Source organism: Myotis yumanensis, unplaced genomic scaffold, assembly GCF_028538775.1.
Source record: "Myotis yumanensis isolate MYYU_CA2020_CCGP unplaced genomic scaffold, mMyoYum1.0.hap1 SCAF_7, whole genome shotgun sequence".
Taxonomy (NCBI): Eukaryota; Metazoa; Chordata; class Mammalia; order Chiroptera; family Vespertilionidae; genus Myotis; species Myotis yumanensis.
The window spans coordinates 37,141,084-37,163,472 of record NW_027223758.1 but is presented as its reverse complement, the minus strand read 5'-3'; the positions used below and the strand labels follow the sequence as shown (position 1 = coordinate 37,163,472).

Below are 22,389 nucleotides of genomic sequence, written 5' to 3'. Positions count from 1 at the left end.
GGTTCGTATTTATTCTAGAGTCAGCTGTGGAGGCTGGATGAATACATGTTTGCATGTGTGTAGTTGTGTGTCTATATGTATGTGTACGTACTTGAGTATTACATGTAAGCAAATACAGGGACATGGACATGTATTCTATGTATACCAAATATATGTGATTACCTTTACATGTGTGCTCGTGCATGTGCTCGTGTGTGTGTGCGTGTGCGCATGTGCAGGACATACCTAAGGTATGAAATGTCTGAGAAGAGCCCCAGCAGAAGATGGATCTCTCCATACCCAGCACCCCAGCACCGCCATCCATGTATCCTGAGTAGGAAAAATCCAGGCCCAGCTACCAGATCCTCTCCATTCTAGTCAATTCGGTGAGGAGGAGGGATTCCCAAGCAGGCTCACCTCCCCAGGCCGGATCTTGATGTAGAAGTTACTCCTCTTGTAGGAGATCTTGAGAATCTTGGGCCAAGCGAAGCGGTTGATCCTCAGTCGGTCCCGGTAGATGAGCAGGCCATTGGCACAGACTCCTAACATAATGTCAATGCCCTCAGAGTCCTGCGTGAGAAGGGACCATGGAACAGCAGGCCTGGTGCCCACGCCTGGGGCAGCCTGCCCCCGACCCCAAGTTCCTCCTGAGCTCTATTTATAAATGAGCCCAAGGAGCAGGTGGACTTGGAGGCTCTGTGCTGGAGTCCCCTGACCATCCCTCACAGTCATTTAACCATTCACTCCTTCATTTTGTCATTTATCCACCCACTCACTTGTTCTACTATTTTCTTGGTTAATCACTTATTCATCCAGCAAACACTTAATGGTACATATTCGGTGCCAGGCCATGGGCTACACACTAGGGCAGTGGTCGGCAAACTCATTAGTCAACAGAGCCAAATATCAACAGTACAACAATTGAAATTTCTTTTGAGAGCCAAATTTTTTAAACTTAAACTATATAGGTAGGTACATTGTTATTAACTTAATTAGGGTACTCCTAAGGCTTAGGAAGAGCCACACTCAAGGGGCCAAAGAGCCGCATGTGGCTCGTGAGCCGCAGTTTGCCGACCATGGCACTAGGGATACAGAAGTAAATTAAGGCCCTGTATTTCCCTCACAATGCTCCCAATCTAGTGGTGGCACAAACAGGTTCAAAGATAAACATAATACAAGGAAAAAATGATAAGGGTCATGGAAGAATAAAGGGTTATGGAACTTTGAGGCTTCAGGTTGGCAGGAATGCAGGGTCTGGCACACCAAGCCCTCCAGAAGAACATCATAGTTCAATGGGGACCCCCAGATGCTAGGGGGCCCTGGGACCCAGTGGTACCTTGGCATGGTGCAGGTCTACTCCATACATGGAAAGCTTCTTGGCGTTCTCCAGGAAGTGGATTTCTGCTTCTCCTGGGGTCATGCCCCTAATGGAAAGAAAGGGATCACAGGTGGCCATGGGAAAGGCCCGGCCTGAGCCCTGCTGCCTGAAGGTGGCCACAGTCAGAACCTGTGATTCTAGGAAGGCAAATGTTCTGGAGTGGGTGTATGGCTAGCTCTCCCCTCTGCTCTCAATGCAGGATGGTGCACCCCAGACCCCTCTTCAGTCTACCCAACCCCCATCTCCTGCCAAAGCTCAAGTCCAATCTCATTTCCTTCAGGAAGCATTCAAGGGCTGGGCCGGGAGTCAGGATTTTTGTCTCATTCTGCCACTGAGTGAAGTGTGAGCCATAAGTCCTGCTTCTCCATGACCATGAAGCCATTGTGGAAGGCTGTCCATTATAATCACCCAGGGACTCCGGAATCACTGCCCACATAAGATATTTATCTTATATATAGGATTTAGAGTCAAAAAGGCCTGATTATGAGTCCTGATTATAGCATTTACTGAGTAGGAGACATGTATTATGCCTTCCTGACATCTCATAGTATCTTTCACAATTCTAAATATATAGTAAATATTCATTAAATTTAAATATATATATATATATATATATATATATACACACACACACACACACACACACACACACACACACATCTTAGAACATTATATCAGAAACCACTTAACCTCCCCTGAGGAACAGGTGCCCTTTTTCCTTTCTGAAAAGAAGTTATACAAGTTCCTTCTTTGCTTTGACCGCCAGGAAAACCATACATTTTACACTCAGTCACAGCTAACATTTATTGAGGACTGCGTGAGGTTACTGTTCCAAGCACTTTGAATGTCTGATGTTATTGAATCTTCAAAACAATTCTATAAATAGGTATTATCATTTTTCCCATTTTACAGCTGAGGAAGCTGTGGCACAGAGAGGTTGAATAACTTGCCTAAGGACACACAGCTACTAAGTAGTAAAGTCAGGATTTGAATCCAGACAGTGTGGGTCCAGAGTCTGTGTTCCTAACTATTACATTTACATCTGTCTCATATCCTCCAGGCCTGTTTCCTCTGCTCTGTCCCCCTCAGTGAGGTGCTGTGTGGAATACCTGGACAGCAGATGTCAATGTGCTCTCAGTCGAAAGAGCTGGAAAGGGATGGCCATCAGCATTTTTCCAGCCCATACTGATCTAAACTTCTTTCTCTGAATCACAGTCAGACCTTGAAGATATTGCAGGTTCACTTCCAGGCCACCAGAATGAAACCAATATCACAGAAAAGCAAGCCACACAAATTTGTCGGGTTCCCAGTATGTTTATACTATACTGTAGTCTATTAAGTGTGCAATAGTATTGTGTATAAAAAATAGACACAGCTTAATTTTAAAATACTGTATTGCTAAAAAAAAAATGCTGTTATCTGAGCCTTTAGCAACTCGTAATCCTTTTGCTGGTGGAGGGTCTTATCTTCAATTTATAAAAAACTCAGTATCTGTGAAGTGCAACCAAACAAGGCATGCCTGTATTCTGACTCTTGCAGATCCCTAACACATCCTAACACCTACAACAGGAATGACAAAGAGATGGTAGGCAGCCCATCACTCCCTATTCCCGAGCCAGGCAGACACTGCTAACCCATCATATGGTTTCGGTATCCTACTCAACACAATACAGCAACAGCCATTGCTAACCAATCAGAATTGTGTGCAAATCTCAGAAAGACACATCTGCCACCCTGATGCAGCATTCCATCACACCCAAGCAGGCTTTCTTCCCCACATACAGGATCCCTCCACGTCTGGCCCTGGACCTCCTCTCCTGATTCAGCCCCAGGACACAGCCCTCCTCCTTCCCTCCATCCTTATTAGCAATGAGAAAACATCACCATACCTGCTCCCACAGGCACAGTACTGTACATTTTATAACGCACTTTCACATTCTTTACCACACTGGGTTCCCAGAACAATCCTGGCCTGGAGCCCAAAGCTCTTCCAACTTGACAGGACCCTAGAGACCATTCCTTTTCAGGGGTTCCTCCCAGGGGATGGTACCACCCTCATAGTGGGCATTTGGAAATGGAACGGAACATTTGGGTTGTACAATGACTGAGGGGCTGATAGCACTTAATAGCTGGGTCCCAGGAATGTCAAACATCTTCCAGAATGAGTTCTCCTACTCCAAAGACCAATAGTTGAGAAACACTGGTAATCTAGGTCTGTACAAATACAGGTAAAGAATGAGGTTGAAAAAAAAAAAAAGTATGAGGTTGAGCCCGGCCAGCGTGGCTCAGTGGTTGAGCATCGACCTGTGGACTCAAGGGTCCCGGGTTCGGTTTCCGGTCAGGGCACATGCCCAGGTTGCAGGCTCGATCCCCAGTAGGGGGCGTGCAGGAGGCAACCGATCCATGACTCTCTCTTATGGATGTTTCTCTCTCTCTCTCTCTCTCTCTCTCTCTCTCTCTCTCTCTCTCTCTCTCTCCTCCTTCCCTCTCCCTTCCTCTCTCTCTAAACAAATCAATAATTAAAAAAAAAAAAAAGAATGAGGTTGACAGATTAAATAGCCAGCCCACAACCACACATCTAGCTAATCATCTAACTTCTGCAACAAAGTGCTTTCCTCTGCACAACTATTCAAGCCCTCAAATCACAGAGAGCACATGGTGGAACTTTATTATGTGCCACTCAGTCCTCCCAGCAGCCCTCCCAGCAGGTTTCATTAGCGCCCACACTGAACGGAGGAGGACGTTAAAGCAGAGGGAAGTGAAATGACAGGGCTGAGATCCCCTTGTGCAAAAGTGGCAGCGCCAGCAGGTGAACACAGGCAGCCCGGCTGTAGAGTGCAAGCTTGTGAACTTCATGCCACAATCAAGACATCAGGACACTTACTCAGGGACACATAATAGTTACTATTATCTCCAGTTGACAGATAAGGAAACTGATTCTCAGAAACCAAGGGCAGGGAATCATCACACTTACACAGGAGCTTAGAATCTGTGGTCCCAAGAGGTCATTTAAGGTTACACAGCTAGCTACTATCATTCTCATTTGATGAGATGATTTGCCCTCAGATTTGCACCTCAAATTAGCAGCAGAGTCAGGTAGCACTGCATCTGGGGATGTAGCAGGGACAGTTCTATGAGCCAGGGAAGGCCCTGGGCATAGGCCCTCTCACCTGTATGTCTTGTGCAGCTCTATGATCCTCTCCTCCAGCTCTCGGGTCTGGTTAGGGGCGAAGCGGAGCTCGCTGACATAGTTGCCCACATGCTCCTCGGCATCATAGTCGCCCAGCTCCGCCTGCACGGCGTAGGAGCCCAGCAGGGCATGCGTGACGAAGGAGCAGGGCAGCCGGCCTGTGATGATGTCTGCCCGCAGCTGCAGGCACAGGTAATATCTGGAGATAGGGGAGAGTGGGCATGGGCACGGTGCCTCTCCCACCCGAGATGCCCACTGATCCATCAGAACCAACCTAAGCACCCCTCAGCTCAGTAGAAAAGGAATGATCCTCGACACTAGCATTTCATGTGTTGATATTGTGGGTGTGTCTGATGAGAGGGTTTTGTGCCATTTCCTATTTTAAGCATTTCTGTTCACGTCTAAATTTGAAGGATTTTTCCTACTGTGAGAGCATTTTCAATTTCTAATTCATTTTCAAGCTCAATGGGACTACGTTGACCACTTTCTGAAAATGTACTGTATTTTTTGTTTATACAATTGATATATTTTTATTGTGGAAAAATGTAAACTGTAGAGGTGACTCTAAACTTCCTCTTGATGTCCATTTTCAGGACCCCCCTCCACCAGAGGTCACCCCTGTTATCTGTTGTGTTCTTGGCTTTTTTCCTCCATGGACGTACAGAAGGGCATGTGGTTTTATTCATGAGTGTTGTTAACATGTACATAGTACCAAATGCTACATCTGATTCTACAACTTGCCTTACAGCCCTTCCCAGGTCAGCATATGAGACCTGACCTCATTCATTTTAACGTCTGCACAGCGCGCCCACAGCCTGGACAGGCCCATTTGCCAATGTTTTCTCAACACTTTTTATTTTGCCTCTAGCGCTAAGTGAATGGTCTAAAAATAAATTGGTTTAAAAGAAACATTTCCAACCACGAGGCCATGATTTTTTATAATTTTTATGCACACTTGGATGCTTTTACAATTTTTAGAGCCATTTTTTATTGCTTTTTCAGTTATTGCTTATTAAAAAGAATGCTTCAGTCCGGTCTCCACCAGCAATGCCTACTTGCCCACTTTGCTATGTTTCACCATTTTTTCAACTGCCTGTTTTCTTTTAGGTGGCTTTTACTTAAAATAATTTTTACTGCTCATGATGTTATTTTGCAGTCTGAACTGGAGCTCTGGCAGAAAGCATGTACAGCCTCAGTGTGTGCTCAGGGCCCAGGCAGAGGCTCAGAACCAGCAGCAGCTCACACATCACAGGCAGCAAGTGTGGACAGATGGGTGTTTTGGTCAAGTCTAAGATTTCAGAAATCACTGCCAAGCACTCTGATCAATATTTCATTTCAATCCATTTGTCATTTTGACCAGTTTATTTTGGGCCTGACTTTTTTTTTTTTTTTACTAAATCACCCCATTCCCTGGGATCATCCAAGCTGGACAAGGCTAGTTTCCCCCCTGGGGGTCACTGGAAGCCTGATGCCCGGGCAGGGACTGGCACAAAGAGGAGAGGCGTCAGTGGGCGAGACCAGGGGATCGGGGCCTGGCCTGGTCTAAAGCTCTCAGCCCTCCTGGGAATGGAGGTCAGACACTGATGCTAAATCTTGGCCCCAAGCCGGACCTCAGGGCTAATGAGCCCAAGGCCTCGGGCCAGATCTATTCCAGGGACAACTGTCTTATCTCTCAAGGCCAAAGTCAGCATCTTGACCTTGGCCCATTGCCTGGCAAACAGGCAGTCAACATTATGAAAGAAGGACCCAGTGGGAGGGAGGGGCTGATTCTATAGCCCTTCCCTGCTGTAGGGAAAACTCCAAGCCCACGTCTTATTGTTGGTGGGTCTGTAGGGCCCAGCACATGGATGAGACTCTTAGAAGAAGCTTAGAAAAGGGAAAGGCCTCTCACTGTTCTCATCTTGAAAGATGCTTTGCCCCCCCTTTCAATCTTCAAGCCACAGTGAGACTACACATGCAATCCATGTGCACCCGTGCAGTCCAGGCTGCCTCCATGGGGACTGTCACATGCTTCATTTGACCCCCACATGCCTGACATGTGCACAGAACAGCACACAGGACAAAACTCCCGCATGGGAAGGATCTGCACTCTACTCCCTCTTTATCCCCAAAGTTGAAAGCTGGTGGTCCACCCAGCACCTCAGATCTTCAGATGTGTTTGGCTGGTCCTACCCAAGGACATCCCACACCACGTTTTAAAAAATATTTAAATTCGTTTCCAATGTTTAAAAATTGTGATGTTTTTACTCTCAAATTGGGCCCAATTCTCATAAGGCCATGATTGCCCAAGATCAACAGCAACTGTCTTAGATGGCGTCTGTCCTCTTAGATTCACATCGGTCCCCACTGCTCCCTGTGACACCTCTCCCTCTGAAGTGAAGGGTCACCTGCCACTGACCATTATGTTTGCATCCCTTTCTCTTGCACTGAGTCATCTTCCTTTATGATGGTGTCTGCCTGGCCTAGGTAGGCATCTGAGGTTGCAACTGCCATCACATACCACCCTGCGTCTTCCCCAGCCAGCATACCTGCCACCTCCCTCCACAGCCCTCACCTTGTGATATCTTCTGTCAGCTGGGCAGGGTCAGGGGGGTAGAACTTGACTGTGAAGGCAAAATTCCAGGGGCTGCCTGAAAGAAGATGGGGCAGAGATCAGAGAGGCGCCATTACCCAGTGGGTGGCCCAGACAAACCATCCTATCAGCAATTTTCACAGTCGTCTCATATGTATAATCTCAGGACAATCTAATCAGAGAATCTGGAACATTGTTCCCACTTGACAGATGAGAAGACTGAGGCCCAGGTTAAGAGACTTACTGTAAACTAGCAGTGGGAAGAAAGGTAGAAAGAAAGAACACCAGTTGTGCACCCATTAATTATTTTACAAACACTGCTTCATTATATCTTGCAACAACCCTATGAGTAAGTCCGATGATTGTCCCCACTTTGCAAATGAGGACACTGAGGCTCGGGCAGTAAAGCTGTCGGCCCAAGGTCACCCAGCGAGAAAGGGCGATGCTGGGTTTCAGACCAGGCCCACCTGGCTCCAGAGCTCGTGTCCCTTCCCTTTCAGGAAAGTCTAGGTGACAGGACGTTAATGGGAAGAAAGGAAGTCTAAAAGCACCACATTAAACAGGTTTTCTAACTTTAGACTTCGCAGAGCCCTCACTCTGCCATTATAAATTGTACCTCTCTAGAGGAGACAAGCATTCAAGACTTCCCAAAACTTATCTGACCTGCTGTATCCATTTTTTATAAGGCAGATTAATGTTCCCTGAAACACACTGGAAAACTCTGCCCTATCTCACTTTAACTCTATCTCAAATGACAGAATTGGATTATAAACAAGACCTAAAAGGCAAATACGATGGGCGAAAAGTAACAAAGGTCATTTCACAGGGATAAATGTTAACCTCCACGCTGAGATATGAAAAATTAATGGTACATCTATAGAAGGCAGACAGAAATAAAGGCTGAGGTTTTAGCTGGAAACTAGCTCAGTAAGCCAAGAGAAGGGATGACCACTTAAGAAAGGATGAGAGGTTGGTGGTGGGAGGGGCGGGGGCAGGAGGGAGAGGGGACCGGGAAAGAAATAGCGAGGAGGTGTTGATGAAAGGCTACAATCCAGAACAATGGTTAGACCACCCCTGAGACATCTGGGGTTCCATGCTCTAAAAAGGCCTGACAAAGTGAGAAAGTGAGGCCCATCCAGGACAGGGCAGTAGTCATGACGACTGGAGGCCATGCTGTCACTACCATCCTCATCATCACCCTCTTCACCTTTTAGCTGTCATGTCTCCAACACTTACTAAGCTCTGGTCACTTGGTTTGCTACATGTTACAGGCATGTGTAAGCAGTGGTTCTCAACCTTCTGGCTCTTTAAATACAGTTCCTCATGTTGTGACCCAACCATAAAATTATTTTTGTTGCTACTTCGTAACTGTAATGTTGCTACTGTTACGAATCTATGAATATATGTAATGTAAATATCTGATATGCAGGATGGTCTTAGACGACCCCTGTGAAAGGGTCGTTCGACCGCCAAAGGGGTCGTGACCCACAGGTTGAGAACCACTGATGTATAGGAATTTAATCTTCATAATTAGGCCCTAACCGGGTTTGCTCAGTGGATAGAGCATCAGCCTGCGGACTCAAGGGTCCCAGGTTCGATTCCGGTCAAGGGCATGTACCTTGGTTGCGGGCACATCCCCAGTGAGGAGTGTACAGGAGGCAGCTGATCGATGTTTCTCTCTCATCGATGTTTCTAACTCTCTATCCCTCTCCCTTTCTCTCTGTAAAAAATCAAATAAAAATATATATATATATAATCTTCATAATGATCCTGAGGTTGACTTTCCTTCCTATAGATGAAGATTTTGAGAAATGTGCTCACTTCGGCAGCACATATACTAAAGGTTTTGAGAGGTTAAGTAACTCTCCCAGGGTCACTCAGCTGGTCAGCAGTAGAAAACAGAGGCCTAGCCCAGCCGGTGTGGCTCATTGGTGGAGCGTCAACTCATGTCACAGGTTTGATTCCCAGTCAGGGCATATGCCTGGGTTGTGGGTTGTGGGTTCGATCCCCAGCAGGGGGCATGCAGGAAGCAGCCAATCGATATTGATGTTTTTTTCTCATCGATGTTTCTCTCTCTCTCTCTCTCTCTCTCTCCTTCTCTCTCTAAAAACCAATAAAAACATTTAAAAAAACAACAACAGGGGTCTAACCTTGGGTCATCTGACCTCAGAATCCAGGCTCCTGACCACAGCTGACACCTTGGCAAAAGAATACTCAAGGGGAGCCCTGGCCAGTGTGGCTCAATTGGATGGGCATCATCCCAGGCACGGAAAGGTTGTCAGGTCAACTCCTGTTCAAGGCACATGCTTAGGTTGAAGACACAATCCCCAGTGCAAGAAGCAGCCGATCATGTTTCTCTCTCTCCCTGATGTTTCTCTCTCTCTCTCCCTCTTCTTTTCTCTCTCTCTAAATATCAATAAAATTATTTTTTTAAAAAAATAAAGAAAGAAACCTTAAGGGGAAATAATCTCTGCCTCAGAAATAATAATAATGATAATAGTAACTAATACATACTGGGTGCTACTTGTGCAGGTACCATTTTATGTGTTGTGTACCTAATAACTCGTTTAATCCTCACAACAACCCTAAAGGTACATACTATCATCATTCCCACTTGACAGATGAGGAAACCGAGACAAAAAACAATACAGGAAGTAGTGATGGAGTCAGAAATCAAATCCAGGCAGTCTAGCCTCATTTGCTCTCCTTTTAAGCACCACACCACATTGCCTCAGAGAAGCCCCTGCTAGGCAGCAGGTACTGTCCACACATATGTTATTTAATGGTCACCTCCACCAGGGGAGGTAGGAGTCATTAATCTGCTTGCCAAGGAGAAGCAGGAGCCCAGAGGGCTGGAGGAACTGCCCCCAGTGCCCTCGGTGATGGACACAGAGATTTGAGAGGAAATATACCCAACTCCGAAGCCCAAGATAAGGACGTGTGCCACCTTCAGAAGGCTGGGCGGGGGAGGGCTGTCTTAAAGAAAGAGCGTAAAAAATTGCTCCCTGGGGTCCCAGAACATGAAACTCGAATGAATGGGTGGAAGTTACATGGGTAGGGGAGAGACTGTGGCTTTATACAGGAGGCAGCACTGCTCCGATGATGACACGAGGGCACTGACCCTGCCGGTGGTAGGGAGCTGGGACCCACAATGGCCAGCGCTTCTCTTTTCCAAGCTTTGGGTCCTTCTCAGACACTGCTCACTGTACTTATTCTGATTCTTTCACGCAGGAGAGCCAGGCCGCCCAGCCAGGCTGGGGCTCCTGGGGACAGCCTCAGCCCAGGCCTAAGGCTCATCGGCTCCAGAGGAGCATGCTCTGTCTGTGTGCCTCTCTCTTTGTCTACAACTGACAGCAGCTTACAGGAAGAATTCCTCAAGCCCCCTCCCACAGAGTCAGCTGGCATCCCTGGGCCCAGCTGCCTGCTGTCATAGCAACAGGCTTCGCTAGAGCCTTCTAGCCCAGGGACCAGAGAGTCCAAGCAAGGGGGAGGGTTGTCTAGGCTCTAGGTCTCCGCCTATTGCATGGCCCCTCTCTGAGGCCACCTACCGCCTCCTTCTGCTATCTGAGCCCCACCCCTCCCAACATAAAGCACAGGTTGTCAGCCTGCTCATCGGTCTTTGCCCCAGACCTTGAAAGAGTGCAGGATGGTGTTGGGAGGCCAGGGCTGAAGACCTGGCTCAGCCAATACCTTGCTCTGTGACCTTGAGCAAATAGCTGCCTCTCTTTGGGCCTCAGTCACCCATTGTTAAATACAGGAGATGCCACGATCAGGGAAGGGCCTAGACTTCTGACATATTAACTCCTGTCAGTTGGCAGTGGCCATGAGTGCTGTGTGGGCAAGGATTCGGAGCTGAGTCAGGGGTCACTGATCACTGAAGCCTTCACCAGCCCTGGAGAGGAGGGGGGCTGTTTTCAGGTCATTAGTTTGCCCCCTGGTCCTAGATGACTCTGCAAGTCCCTTCTAGTGCTGACATCCTGAGGGCATCTGTGATCCCTCTGCTAACCTACTGTGCGACTCTAGACCAGAAATTTTCTTTTTCTTTTTCTTTTTTAAAAAATCTATCTTTATTGATTTCAGAGAGGAAGGGAGAGGGAGAGAGATAGAAACATTAATGATGAGAGAGAGTATCGGCTCCTCCTGCACGATTGGGGATCAAGCCCGGGAATCGAACCATGACCTCCTGGTTCGTAGTTTGACACTCAACCACTGAGCCACCACAGCTGGGCTAGAACAGGGATTTTCAACTGGTATGCCACAGTAGGCACATTGTGTGCCACAGAAAATTTTAAAACATGCAATAACTATTTAGTCACGGACACTGACCTCTTTTCCCTTAGATTGTAAATTTAAAAATGGCAACAGCAGCCTCACTGAATATGGCTTAGTTGGTTGGAGCGTTGTCCCGTACACCAAAAGATTCCAGGTTCGATTCCAGATCAGGTTACACACCTAGGTTTTAGGTTCAATCCCTGGTCAGGGTGTGTACAGGAGGCAACTGGTCTCTCTCTCTCTCTCTCTCTCTCTCTCTCCCCCGCCCCCTTCCTCTCTCTCTAAAATCAATAAACATGTCTTCAGGTGAGGATTTAAAAAACAACAAAAAACAACAGCCAATACAAGAATAGTCATCTGGTGTGAATGAATCAAAATTATACCTATTTAACCAAACTGAGGCCTGGCTGGTGTGGCTCAACTGGTTGCACATCATCCTGTGCACCTAAAGGCTGCTGGTTCAATCCCGCAGGGCACATACAGGGGTTACGGGCTTGATCCCTCGCAGAGGATGTGCAGGAGGCAGCTGATTGATGTTTCTCTCTCGCTCCCTCTCCCTTCCTCTCTCTAAAAATCAATGGGGGGGAAAAAACTAACCAAAATTATACCTTTTTTTTTTTGTCAGATCAGTAAAAATATATATTTTTTGGTGTCCCACAGAATTTTAGTAATTAGTTTATGTGTGCCATGAGATGAAAAGGATTGAAAATCACTGCACAGTCATTTCTCTTATCTAGGCCTCAGGCTCCTCATCTATAAAACCATGCCCTGCCTTCCCCAGGATCTTCCAAGGAGCAAATGAACTCAAGGATCTGAATACACTTCCCAAAGTAGGACAGAGCAGCACAACTGCAGCCCCACTGCCTGGAGCCCTGCCCACCCTTCTACCGCATTCCCAACCACAGCCGGCCACTCACTCCGGATCTGCTTCTTGATTTCCTTGGAGGGGTCCAGCCAGTTCTGCAAGAGAAAACAGAGTTCATTAGAGGGAAGATAAAGAAGAGGACCCAGATAGGTCCAGGAGAGAGCAACATCCTGAAATAGCCCCCCTGACAGATCCTGGTGGGAGCACCCTTCCCTGGCTGAGCTTCCTGGGCCCTTTTCCTTGGGACTGGGAGGTAAGGGAATAAGGCCTGGATTCACCACAGAGCCTGGGACTCAGGGCCCTGGGGTGGCATTGCCCAGAGGCAGCACAGTGAACAGGTAATACAGCTGCGGTGAGACTGGTGGGAGGAAGCAACTAGGAGCCTCCCAAGGGTGGGGGAAGTGCCTCGGTTCCCCCAGGAAGCCATGGCTGGTTCTCCAGATACCCATCTGGGGTGGCATTCAGGTCCCCAAGAAAGGACTGGGGGATGGAGTGGACACAGAGAACAGAAGTGCCTCATGAAGATCTGATGGAAGCCATGGGATACCACCAGGACTATGGGGGCCATAGAAGAAGCCTCCCCCACAGCAGGCCTCCCCTGCCAGCCCTGCTCCCCAGCCCAGGTACCTTCTGGCTGTCAGCATCACAGAAGGTCAGGCCAAAGTAGTCCTTCTCCAGGAGGTTGAGGTGCTCACAGACGAGGTCAAACAGCACCTGGCCCCGGCCATGTTTCTGAAGCAGAGAGCAAAGCTTCTGTGAGGCCAGAGTCACTTCCAGGCGGGGCAGGGGGAGACCTGTGACTCCACCAGAACAACGTGCAAACCCCCAAGCGCCTCCCAGCATCTGCAGAGATGTCAGCACTCCTGCCACCCATCTGGCTCTGAACCTAACGCCCAGGTCATCAAGTGCCTTCTTCCAAGCCTTCCCAGACCTCAGACCTGCTCAGGGGGTGGAGAGGGAGTTGGGAGTCGGGGAGGGGGGGTGTTGACTGATTTCTCCTTCCTTACAGGGATTAAGAGAAGAAAGCTAACTTGGACTCAAGGAACAGAGAATGAAAAGTCTAAGCTTTGGGTGTGAGAAGGAAAGAAGAGTCACATGAAATATGAGGGACATGGACAGTGGGGAAGGGGAGAGCCCAGGACTCAGGGTCACAGTGTGACTCACCCTCCCCAGCCCTTCCCCTTACACTAAGTCTGAGTGAAATCCTACCCGGGCAGCAAATGAGTTTTTATAGGGGCTCATGGGGTCTAAATCAGCCTCAGCTAGAAGCAGCCTGATGGAGCCACCTTTCTGTACCACCCCCATTCAACCAGGCTTGGTACCTCTCTGAACACCATCTGGGCCTGAAAATGCACAAGGACAAATCCCAGAACCTGGCTCGGTACCCTAAACCCACAGGGGTGAGGATGAGCACCAATACAGGGCAGGGGGAGTGAGAAGCAGTTACTACTCCGAGAGGCAGGGACCTCCAGAGAGAGGGTGAGGCCCTTGCGAGGTCTGGCGAGGTCATAGGGGCTGAGACCAGGCCTGACTATGGACAGCAGCTTCGGGAAGCCAAGAGATTCCTGAGCTTAGAGCAGTGCTTCAGAGAGCGTGGACTGGCCTCAGCCAAACTCTACCCTCTTCTAGGGCAGGACGAAACTGCCTCTTGGGGCCAGTGTGGGTAAGAGAGAAGAGGTAGAAGATATCCCTTTATTTTGCCCAGAAGTAGGCCAGATGTTTATTCTGAAACCCTTCTAAAGAAGTAATAAATATTTTAAAAACAAAACAAAAACCCAACCCTGCAAAAAAGAGGGACCCAGCCTCCCAGGGCTCAGAAGTAAGTCATGCCCCTTAAGATCAGGGCAGGAGGGAGGGAGGAAGGTGGCTCCTATAACTCTCAGCAGTAAGGCCACCCTCTGGACTCTCCGTTCGCATGCAGAGGGCCAGGAATGGAGCCTAGACTAGGGAAGAACCTCTAAGGGGGCGAGTGACAGTTCTGAATTTAGGCAGGATTCTGAGTCTATATAGGAAAAGAGAGACGCTAAATGTGAGGCCAGAAGGGCTGACCCCAGAGAGGAGGGGTCTGCCCTGCCACCCAGTGTGGGACAGGACCATGCCACAGGGTTTCTACACAGCCTGGGGGAGTGTGTCTTTCCAATGGGCCACCTCCCTACGCCTGGGGGACACCCTTACCATGGAACCCTCAAGTGACCAGTTTGTCCTAGAGACTAGAGGTGGTATCCTGGGCAGGGGGGTTTCACAAGGGAGTATCCCTCTCTCCACCCAATAAAAATGATTGAAATAAAACAGTGTCTGCTGGGTTACAGTAAAGAGATTGGGCTGCAAATCAGCCCTTGGATGGTGGCTCCTTGCCAAGGTACAGCCACCCTGAGAAACCTTTTCCTGGTGCCAGCCTGGTGCCTCGTCTAATTCTATTTGCAATCAAAACAGGCATCTCCGGGCCTGGATGCCACCATCTGTACAAAGGGCTGGCCAGGTCATCTCTCTGGTACACTCCAGTCAGTCCAGGACTCCACGACGAATGGATGCCCTCTGGCTTGGCCCAGGCTGAGTGCACACAGAAGCCTGCTCTGCTCTGAGGCCAGCTGGCTGCGGATGGGGCATGTGGCACTGGGTGGTCCCTACCTCCACCTCACACTCATACTCAGAGGCATCGAGCAGAGTGACTCGGCAGATAGCACTCTTGTATTTCTTGGCAATCTTCTGGGGCGATTTCTGGGCCCTGCTGGGCGTGGTCCTCTCTGACAGGCCATCAGCCTCCCCGTTGTCCTTCTCGTCCATGTCTAGGCTCTGTAGGTCCAACCAGGAGAAGAGTTTGGTCAGCGAACTTGAAATCATAGCCTTTCACCCAAATGAGCTCCAACAAGGGGGCAGCTGGGGCTGTGATGGACCCCAAAACGAGAGCCACTGCCATCTAAGGCCCCTGGGGTGACCAGAGTCTGTGGTGGGTAGTGCAGGAGGAGAGCCAGAGCTTCCATGTGCAACAGGGTGACTCAGCTGAGGGGTCCTCTGCTTTCCTGCAGGCTCCTGCTGCTGTGGCAGCCTCTGTAGGCGGGAGCATCCCACAAAACCACCCCCAGTGGCCAGAGCTGTCCTGTCTCCCCTGAATAGTGCATGAGTTATAAGAATATCCATCTGTTCTCCTCCTTCCTCATCTGTCACTGGGTCTAGCATGAGGTTTGGGACTTGTGGACCAATTTAATGGAGGGAAGGGAGGCCTGAGCCCTGCCCCCTTGTCCTAACTCTACCACTGACACCCTCACTGACCTGTGCCAAGTCCCTGCCCTTTCTGGGCCTATCGTGATTTAAGGAAGGAGTGAAGTCAATGACTAGGTGATTCCTTGAGTCCCTTGTAGCTTCAGGGTGATAAATTTGGGGCCACCCTGGGCTGGCGAAGCTAGAATGGACAGGCTCAGGGGGTAGGAAATGAGGTTGAAAGAACATGTGTTTTTGACACCAGATCTAGATTCAACTTCCACATCTGTCACTTTCTAGCAATGTGACTTTGGGTAACTCACTTTATCCTGCTGAGCCTCAATCTCCCCCAGTGTAAAATGGGAAATTAATAGCTACTCTCTTAGGTCTGGGAGAATTAAATATAAAAACGACACTGTGCTCAGCATGTAACTGGTCAGTAATAAATCTTCATTTCCTCCTCTCCTCCTTCCTAAGCACTTGCCCCAGAGGACAGGCTGGGCAGGAAGAGGGATGCCCATGCTCTCGGGCACACACCTGTTCAGCAGGCCGAGTCTCCTGCTGGGGCGGTTGCTTTTCATTGGAGTTGGCCTCTGGGTGGCCGTGGCCTGCAGGGGTCACTGGGGTGGTCACAGCAGCAGCAGCAGCAGCGGCCTCAGGCTGCTGTGGGGCCTCTTCCTGAGCCTTCTTCACCTCAGAATCCGGGCCTGTCTCTGTTGTCATGGTGACCAGCACGCCTGCATCGGCATGAAGAAGAACATGTGACGACGGGGAAAGGGGCAGCGACAGTATGACATAACAGAGCGAGCGGGGCAGGAACCACATGCAGAGAGAGACAGATGGAGACAAATGGATAAAGAGCCACAGAGAGAGGGAGGAGGGGGGAGGGACAGGAAGTAGGGATGGGGAGAGAGTCATGAGAAGTGAGGGGTTAGTGGGGACAACCGAGGTCACAGACTCCTCCCTCCCAACCTTTTGTACAAACAGCTCTTCAGGGACTCTGATATCTTGTCCCAGGTCTGGAATGTGGACCCTTCCTAGGGACGATGTGAGTCTCTCTAGGGAGCCCCACTCTGCCCAGAGCACAAGGCAGGACCTCAGCTAGGCTGTCTGTCCAACAACAGCAGGCCGAGCGCCCCACTAGGCTACTGGCACACAGTAACCCCTCACTAAAGGCTGGATAAGCTGAACTCAATCAAAAGAGGCCTAGGCTCCAGACCCTCCCAGCGCTGACTGTGGGTGAGGCTCTTCATGCACCAAGCCTTGTCAATAATTCCTGCCCCATTGACATCACAGGGATGTTGTTAGGATGGATCTAAAGGGTAAGACAGAAAGGCATTCTTAACAAATGCATAGCCCTGCCGATGTAAGAGTCAGAAAAACTGGGTTCAGGCCCAGGTTGGCCACAAATGGGGTATTCAGTTTACCTCTCTAGGACTCACCCAAGAAAGCAAGGGACTTAGAGAAATTATCTATCATATACATTATATATAAATTAGCTATTCTTATCCTTTTCTTCTTGGAGCAAGAAATGAGATTTCAGAGAATCAAGGACTTATTGCCCAGGTATTCTGTGAAATAAGCACACTGCCAAGACAGAAAAGGAGAGAGAATGGCATGGTTCCACTTCATATTTAAAAAACAAAACAACAACCTCAACAATACATCATTGTGTTTGTGTACTTGTAGTAAAAGATCGGAAAGATCAATCAGCAAACTGTTAAGAGAGGTTAATAATTTTAAATATACTTTTTTTTTTTTAACTCACAAGTTGGGTGTTTTGAGAAAGTACCTATTCTGACTCCAATCAGTTGATTCTCAAAGAGAAGTTTGGAACTAAAACCAGGGAACAGAGATATGGGCAGGAACCCTCACCCCTGATGTAGAGCCTTCCTCCAAATACACCTGACGCTTATGTGACACCTAGTACCAACTCTGCCAGGATATAAACGAGAAAGATCGAGACTAGACCTGGCAAATCCCTCCCTGACCCCATCTACCATGGGAGGTCTCTGATGGACAGACAGACAGACAGACAGGTGCTGGATCTACCCTAGGGTTCCTCCCTGACCCCATCCACTATGAGAGGCCCCTGATGAGCAGGAAGACAGACAGACAGACAGACACTGGATCTACCCTTCAACATCACAGCTACCTCCAGAGGTACATACCCCTGCCCCACACTTGCTTTTTGCTTTTCAGTTTCTCTCCTTGTGTTCCTGTAGGGCACCAGCCCAGCCCAGATCAAAGGGCCCTGGACAGAAAGGCAGGACCCCTGAGCGCCCCACTAGGCCACGCAGGAGCTCTGGGGCCCTGGACAGATCACAAACATCCTCAAACCCCAATGAATGGGTAATGAGTAAAAAGCTTTGTAAGCTGGAGCTCGTAGCACAAATGAGAGGGTTTGTTGTTACTGATGCTGCTATTAAAGTGGAAGATGAGGAGGAAGAGAAGGCCTTGGTCCAGAATGCCTCATCCTCGCCCAGAGATGCTTCCCACTTACATCATTACCCTGGGCTTTACGGGATCACTTAAAACCGCAGGAAAATAAAGGCTCTCTGTCGCTTGGGTGACACCAAGTGCTGACTGTGCAGGACACAAAGCAACAAGAGCTGCTCCAGGGAGCTCACCGCCCAAACAGACCTGCCCGCCTGGCTCGGGATCTCAGCCTGCGCTGGAGGATGTCGGCCATTATGCTAGATAAGGCCTAGAGGGAAGAACCCTCAACATAAATGCCTACTTAATTTTGCTTTAAAACACACACACACAAAAGAACCCACAGACTAATCTGTATGTTTCTGCTGTAAGAAGCAGAATCCACACGACCCTCACGGGCCCAGGCAGCCCAGTGGCCCTGGAGCATCAGCTCCTCCCCTCTGCTTCAGGCTGGCCTCAGCCCGCACTCTCTGAACCTTCCCTGGCCTGGTCTTCTTGCGGACAGCCAGGAGAGCAATCTTAAATAAATACCCCAGTCTTCCTCTGTCCGGGTCTTTAGCAGAGCCTGCTGGCAGTGAAGACCTGGTGCTGGCAGAACCACAGAGGAGGGGCACTGGAAGTCATTCAAGATAATTCCATCTCCTCTCTTTTACAGATGATTCCCAGAGAGCGAAAGAGACTTGAGTGACAGTCATTTCCTCAGACAGGTTTTCCCTAACCCTCCCACCCACTCTCCTCCCCACTCAGCCTCCTGATTCCCCAATCCTAGCTGCTTCAAGCAAACCTCAACAGAAGCTCCTCAAAGGAGAAAACACTCAGATCCAAGGAGGTGGCATAAGCCAGCCATGAGCACTGTGGCCAGGGGCTGGTTAGATAAATGATGGCTCATCACTTAGAGAGTTTAAAAAGATGACGGAGAATATCTGAATGAAAAAGCATGATACATAACAGTTTGCACAGATGGACCCTATTTTGATTAATATTTATACACAGATACAGAAAACCCAGCAAAGTGTTAACTTTGGTTGTTTTTAGAGAGTACAGATGATTATTTTCTCTTCTTTCTGCTTAACAGAGTTCTCAGTTTTTCTACTATACTTGGAGATTTCTTGATTTAAAAGGATTAGAGGTTGCCCAGTCAGTGTGGCTAAATGGTTGAGCATTGACCTATGAACCAGGAGGTCATGGTTGGATTCCCAGTCAGGGGACATACAGGGGTTGTGCACTCAATCCCTAGTAGGGAGCATGCAGGAGGCAGCCAATCAATGATTCTCTCTCATTATTGATGTTTCTATCTCTCGTTCCATCTCCCTTCCTCTCTCTGAAATCAAGAAAAACATATTTTAAGAAAAGAATTAAAAGTCTTAAAAATAAAATAAATAAAAGCATTAGAGGTTAAAAATAAATTTTTTCAAAGCACGTGGTTTGGTATGACAGAATGAGAAGGACAAAAAGTCTGCTCAAACTTTAAAAAGAATTTACTAATTAAAAAAGAAAAATAACATTAAAATTAAAACCTACAGTAAGATTCTTCTTTATTTTACAAGTCCAGGGATAATGGCATGGTTCTCTCACCAGGCCATGGAAAACGAGCCAAGAACCTGGCCGTGGCTTCTGCTACAGCCAGTCACGTGGGCACAGTTCTGCCCAGGCCCAGGCCAGCACAGGCTGACGGAGCCCACTGGCGGCCAGGCTGGCCGGGCACCACAGGGGACCCCAGGGAAGCATGTGCTGGTTCCTACGGCGCTCACTGCTGCATGGGAGGAAGATGCTCACCCAGGAAACGGTTAAACACCAGGCATGTGACTTAGATTTGCTAGTGTATGTTTCAGCTCCCAGAAGATTCTGGAGATTTGGTGATAGGGAATGGGAACATGGCCTAGAGTTCTCAAAGAAGGGCTTATAGGGTAGGGAATGGAGGGTGAGGCGGAGTCAGGTTTTGAGAAAAGGGAGAATGTAGACAGGAGACGGCCGGGAGGGTGTTTTGGCTGAATCGTCACGTGAGCAAATGCCCAGAGATGGGAACAGGTAGTGCTGTGCAGGAAACAGACAGGTGGCCTTGACATCCTGACTCCTCAGAACAAGAAGCCTATAAATGTGAGCTTCAAGCAGCCTGGCAGGAGGAACAGGTGGAGTCAGGAGAAGTGAAGGAGCTGGGGGTGGTGCAGGCAGCCTTGCAGGAGTCAGACGTGTGACTACTGGGAGGGGCAAGGCCCCCATCACTACATGCTGCTTCACGCCAGGGCAGGCCAGGGTCAGGGACTTCACAGTCATCTCAGGGACCCTTCACAGGGCAGCAGGGCAGGGGAGACCTAGACCCAAAGTCTGGGTCTAGAACTACCTCTATCTGTGTGTGACCTTAAGCAAGTGACTTCACTTCTCTGAGTCTAGGTGGCTTTGTCTAAAAAACAGAAATATGCCTCCTTCCCTCTCAGGGTGGTGATAGAGATTCAGGAAAATAACACCGAGAAAGCGCTTAGCACCGTTTGCAACCAATGAAACGACCCTGAGATGGTCTATAATTACAAGCGGCAATGGGAAGCCACAGTAGGGAGTGGTCTGAGAACCAGGAGTTCAGAAGTGCCCACCCAGAATGGATGCAGAAAGACGTTCAAAGAGACACAGGCCAGCAAGGCCTGACTGATGACACTAAATATGAAATCCAATATGCATGGGATTAGCAAAGGGGGACAGGGGTCAGCCAGAGAAGTAAATGCTGACGGTGCCTACACCAGCCCTGTCTGAAGGAGTGGAGCCCAGTGAGGCCCAGGAAGCTCACTTGGTGGGTCTGGGGCCAGACTTGCAGGCTGTCAGCATCTAATGCTCTTCAACATTGCAACCACCTGCTGGTCCTCCTCCAGGGGCACTAAGCAGCTTTCCCACACTGTGGCTTTCCATCTGGGTGGCCTTCTGGGAGAGGGCGTCCTAGCCCAGCCAAGGCAATATCCACTTGGCCTGCTGCTGTGTCACTCATTAAAATGAATCGACAGATTTATACATCAGGTCCTCCAACCTGGGTTAGCATGAGTCAGCATCCCTGAGTCCAGGAACTTGGATTTGTTCTTTTTCTTTATTCCCACAGCCACTGCTCAGGTGCAAGCTACTCTAACTCATCCTGCATGGCTTCCCCAGCCTCCCCTATGGACTTCCTGTAGCCACTTGGGCCTTCCTAGGGTTTATTCTCCACAGAGGAGCCACAAGGACCTTTTCAAAACTCCAATTGGATGCCCTCTTTAAAACCTCCAATGACTTCCCATCAAAAGAAAACACAAACTCTTTATCAAGGCTATATATGGCCCCTGCATCAGCTTCCACTGCTGCCCATACCATCACTGTGAGCCTGCCATACTGGCTTTCCATCTGCTCCTCAACCACACCAAGCTTGCCTCTGCTGTGGGGTTTTGCCCTTAAATGGTACCTTGGTATAGACAGTGGGTGTGTCCCTGTATCTTGGCCATGGCAGCTCTTACCCTTCAGATCTCAGTCTATGTACCCCTTGACCACTCTGTCTAAAGTGGATCCCTCCCCCTAGTTTTTTGGGTTACAGCATGCTGACATTTTGTTTTAGGTTCTTTTTGCCACTTTAACCATTTTTAAGTATAATTCGGTTTTTAATTACGTTCACAATGTAGTATAACAATCACCACTATCTATTTCCAAAATTTTTCATCACCCCAAGCAGAAACTCTGTACCCATTTAGCAAATATGCTGAATTTCCCATAGAAACTATCACAAACAAAACTTAAATTTATTGATTGATTTACTTATTTGTTTCTATTCCTCCTCTGGAATATAAACTCCATAAAGACAAAACTTTATTAATCTCATTCACCATTACCTCTGGGGCTTAGTGCTGTTTTCGATAAACAGCAACAACAACGCTAATATATCTATAGTTTCCTATTTGCCAGGCACTGATCTAAGCGCTTTACATCAATTACTCATTTAATTTTTATAAGAACATATAATAGATGCTCTCATTATCTCCATTTCACTAAAGAAGAAACTGAGCAGTTAAGTAACTTGCCCAAGATCTACAGCTAGTGAATGGCAGTGTCAGATGGATGGGTAGATGGACAAATGGGCAAACACAGGGGTAATGGGTGGATGGAAAGCAACAAGACAAGTTCCAAGTCTTCTCAACTGAGGACCAGCGATGGGGGCTACATTCACCGTGGGAGTCTTTCTGGGCACCAGCCAGCCAGCCTGTCCTGATGACTTATCAGCTCTTAAGCACCTGACTTCTCCATCCAAACTCCTGATATCATCACCCATACTTTATTGATGAGGACACCCGGGCCCAGAGAGGCAGACCAATCTGCCCAAGGACATGAGGCTGAGCCAAGTCTCTCGGACTCCCAAGTCCACCTCACGACATGGCATTTCAGCAGCTGCAGAGGCTTCTGTCCTATACTAATTTCTGCCAGGGGTGAGGTTGGCTATGGAAAAACTCCCAAGATTGAAAGGGAAGCTTTGTTTCAGTTCTGCCACTTCCCAT

At 48.5% G+C, this 22,389-nt stretch overlaps 1 protein-coding gene across 12 annotated transcripts in view; it reads right to left on the bottom strand.

Annotated features, from left to right (window-relative positions):
* EPB41L1 (erythrocyte membrane protein band 4.1 like 1) overlaps window positions 1-22,389 on the bottom strand; it is a 118,185-nt gene that overhangs the window by 38,570 nt on the left and 57,226 nt on the right. For all 12 annotated transcript variants that reach the window (XM_070420234.1, XM_070420228.1, XM_070420233.1 and 9 more), the window contains 8 exons: window positions 15,992-16,191; window positions 14,885-15,049; window positions 12,884-12,988; window positions 12,309-12,351; window positions 7,102-7,177; window positions 4,528-4,746; window positions 1,316-1,403; window positions 397-549 (listed from right to left, as the gene is read on the bottom strand). In XM_070420234.1, coding sequence (XP_070276335.1) covers window positions 397-549; window positions 1,316-1,403; window positions 4,528-4,746; window positions 7,102-7,177; window positions 12,309-12,351; window positions 12,884-12,988; window positions 14,885-15,049; window positions 15,992-16,177 — 1,035 coding nt within the window. In that variant the 5' untranslated portion in view covers window positions 16,178-16,191. The remainder of the gene's footprint in view (window positions 1-396; window positions 550-1,315; window positions 1,404-4,527; window positions 4,747-7,101; window positions 7,178-12,308; window positions 12,352-12,883; window positions 12,989-14,884; window positions 15,050-15,991; window positions 16,192-22,389) is intronic.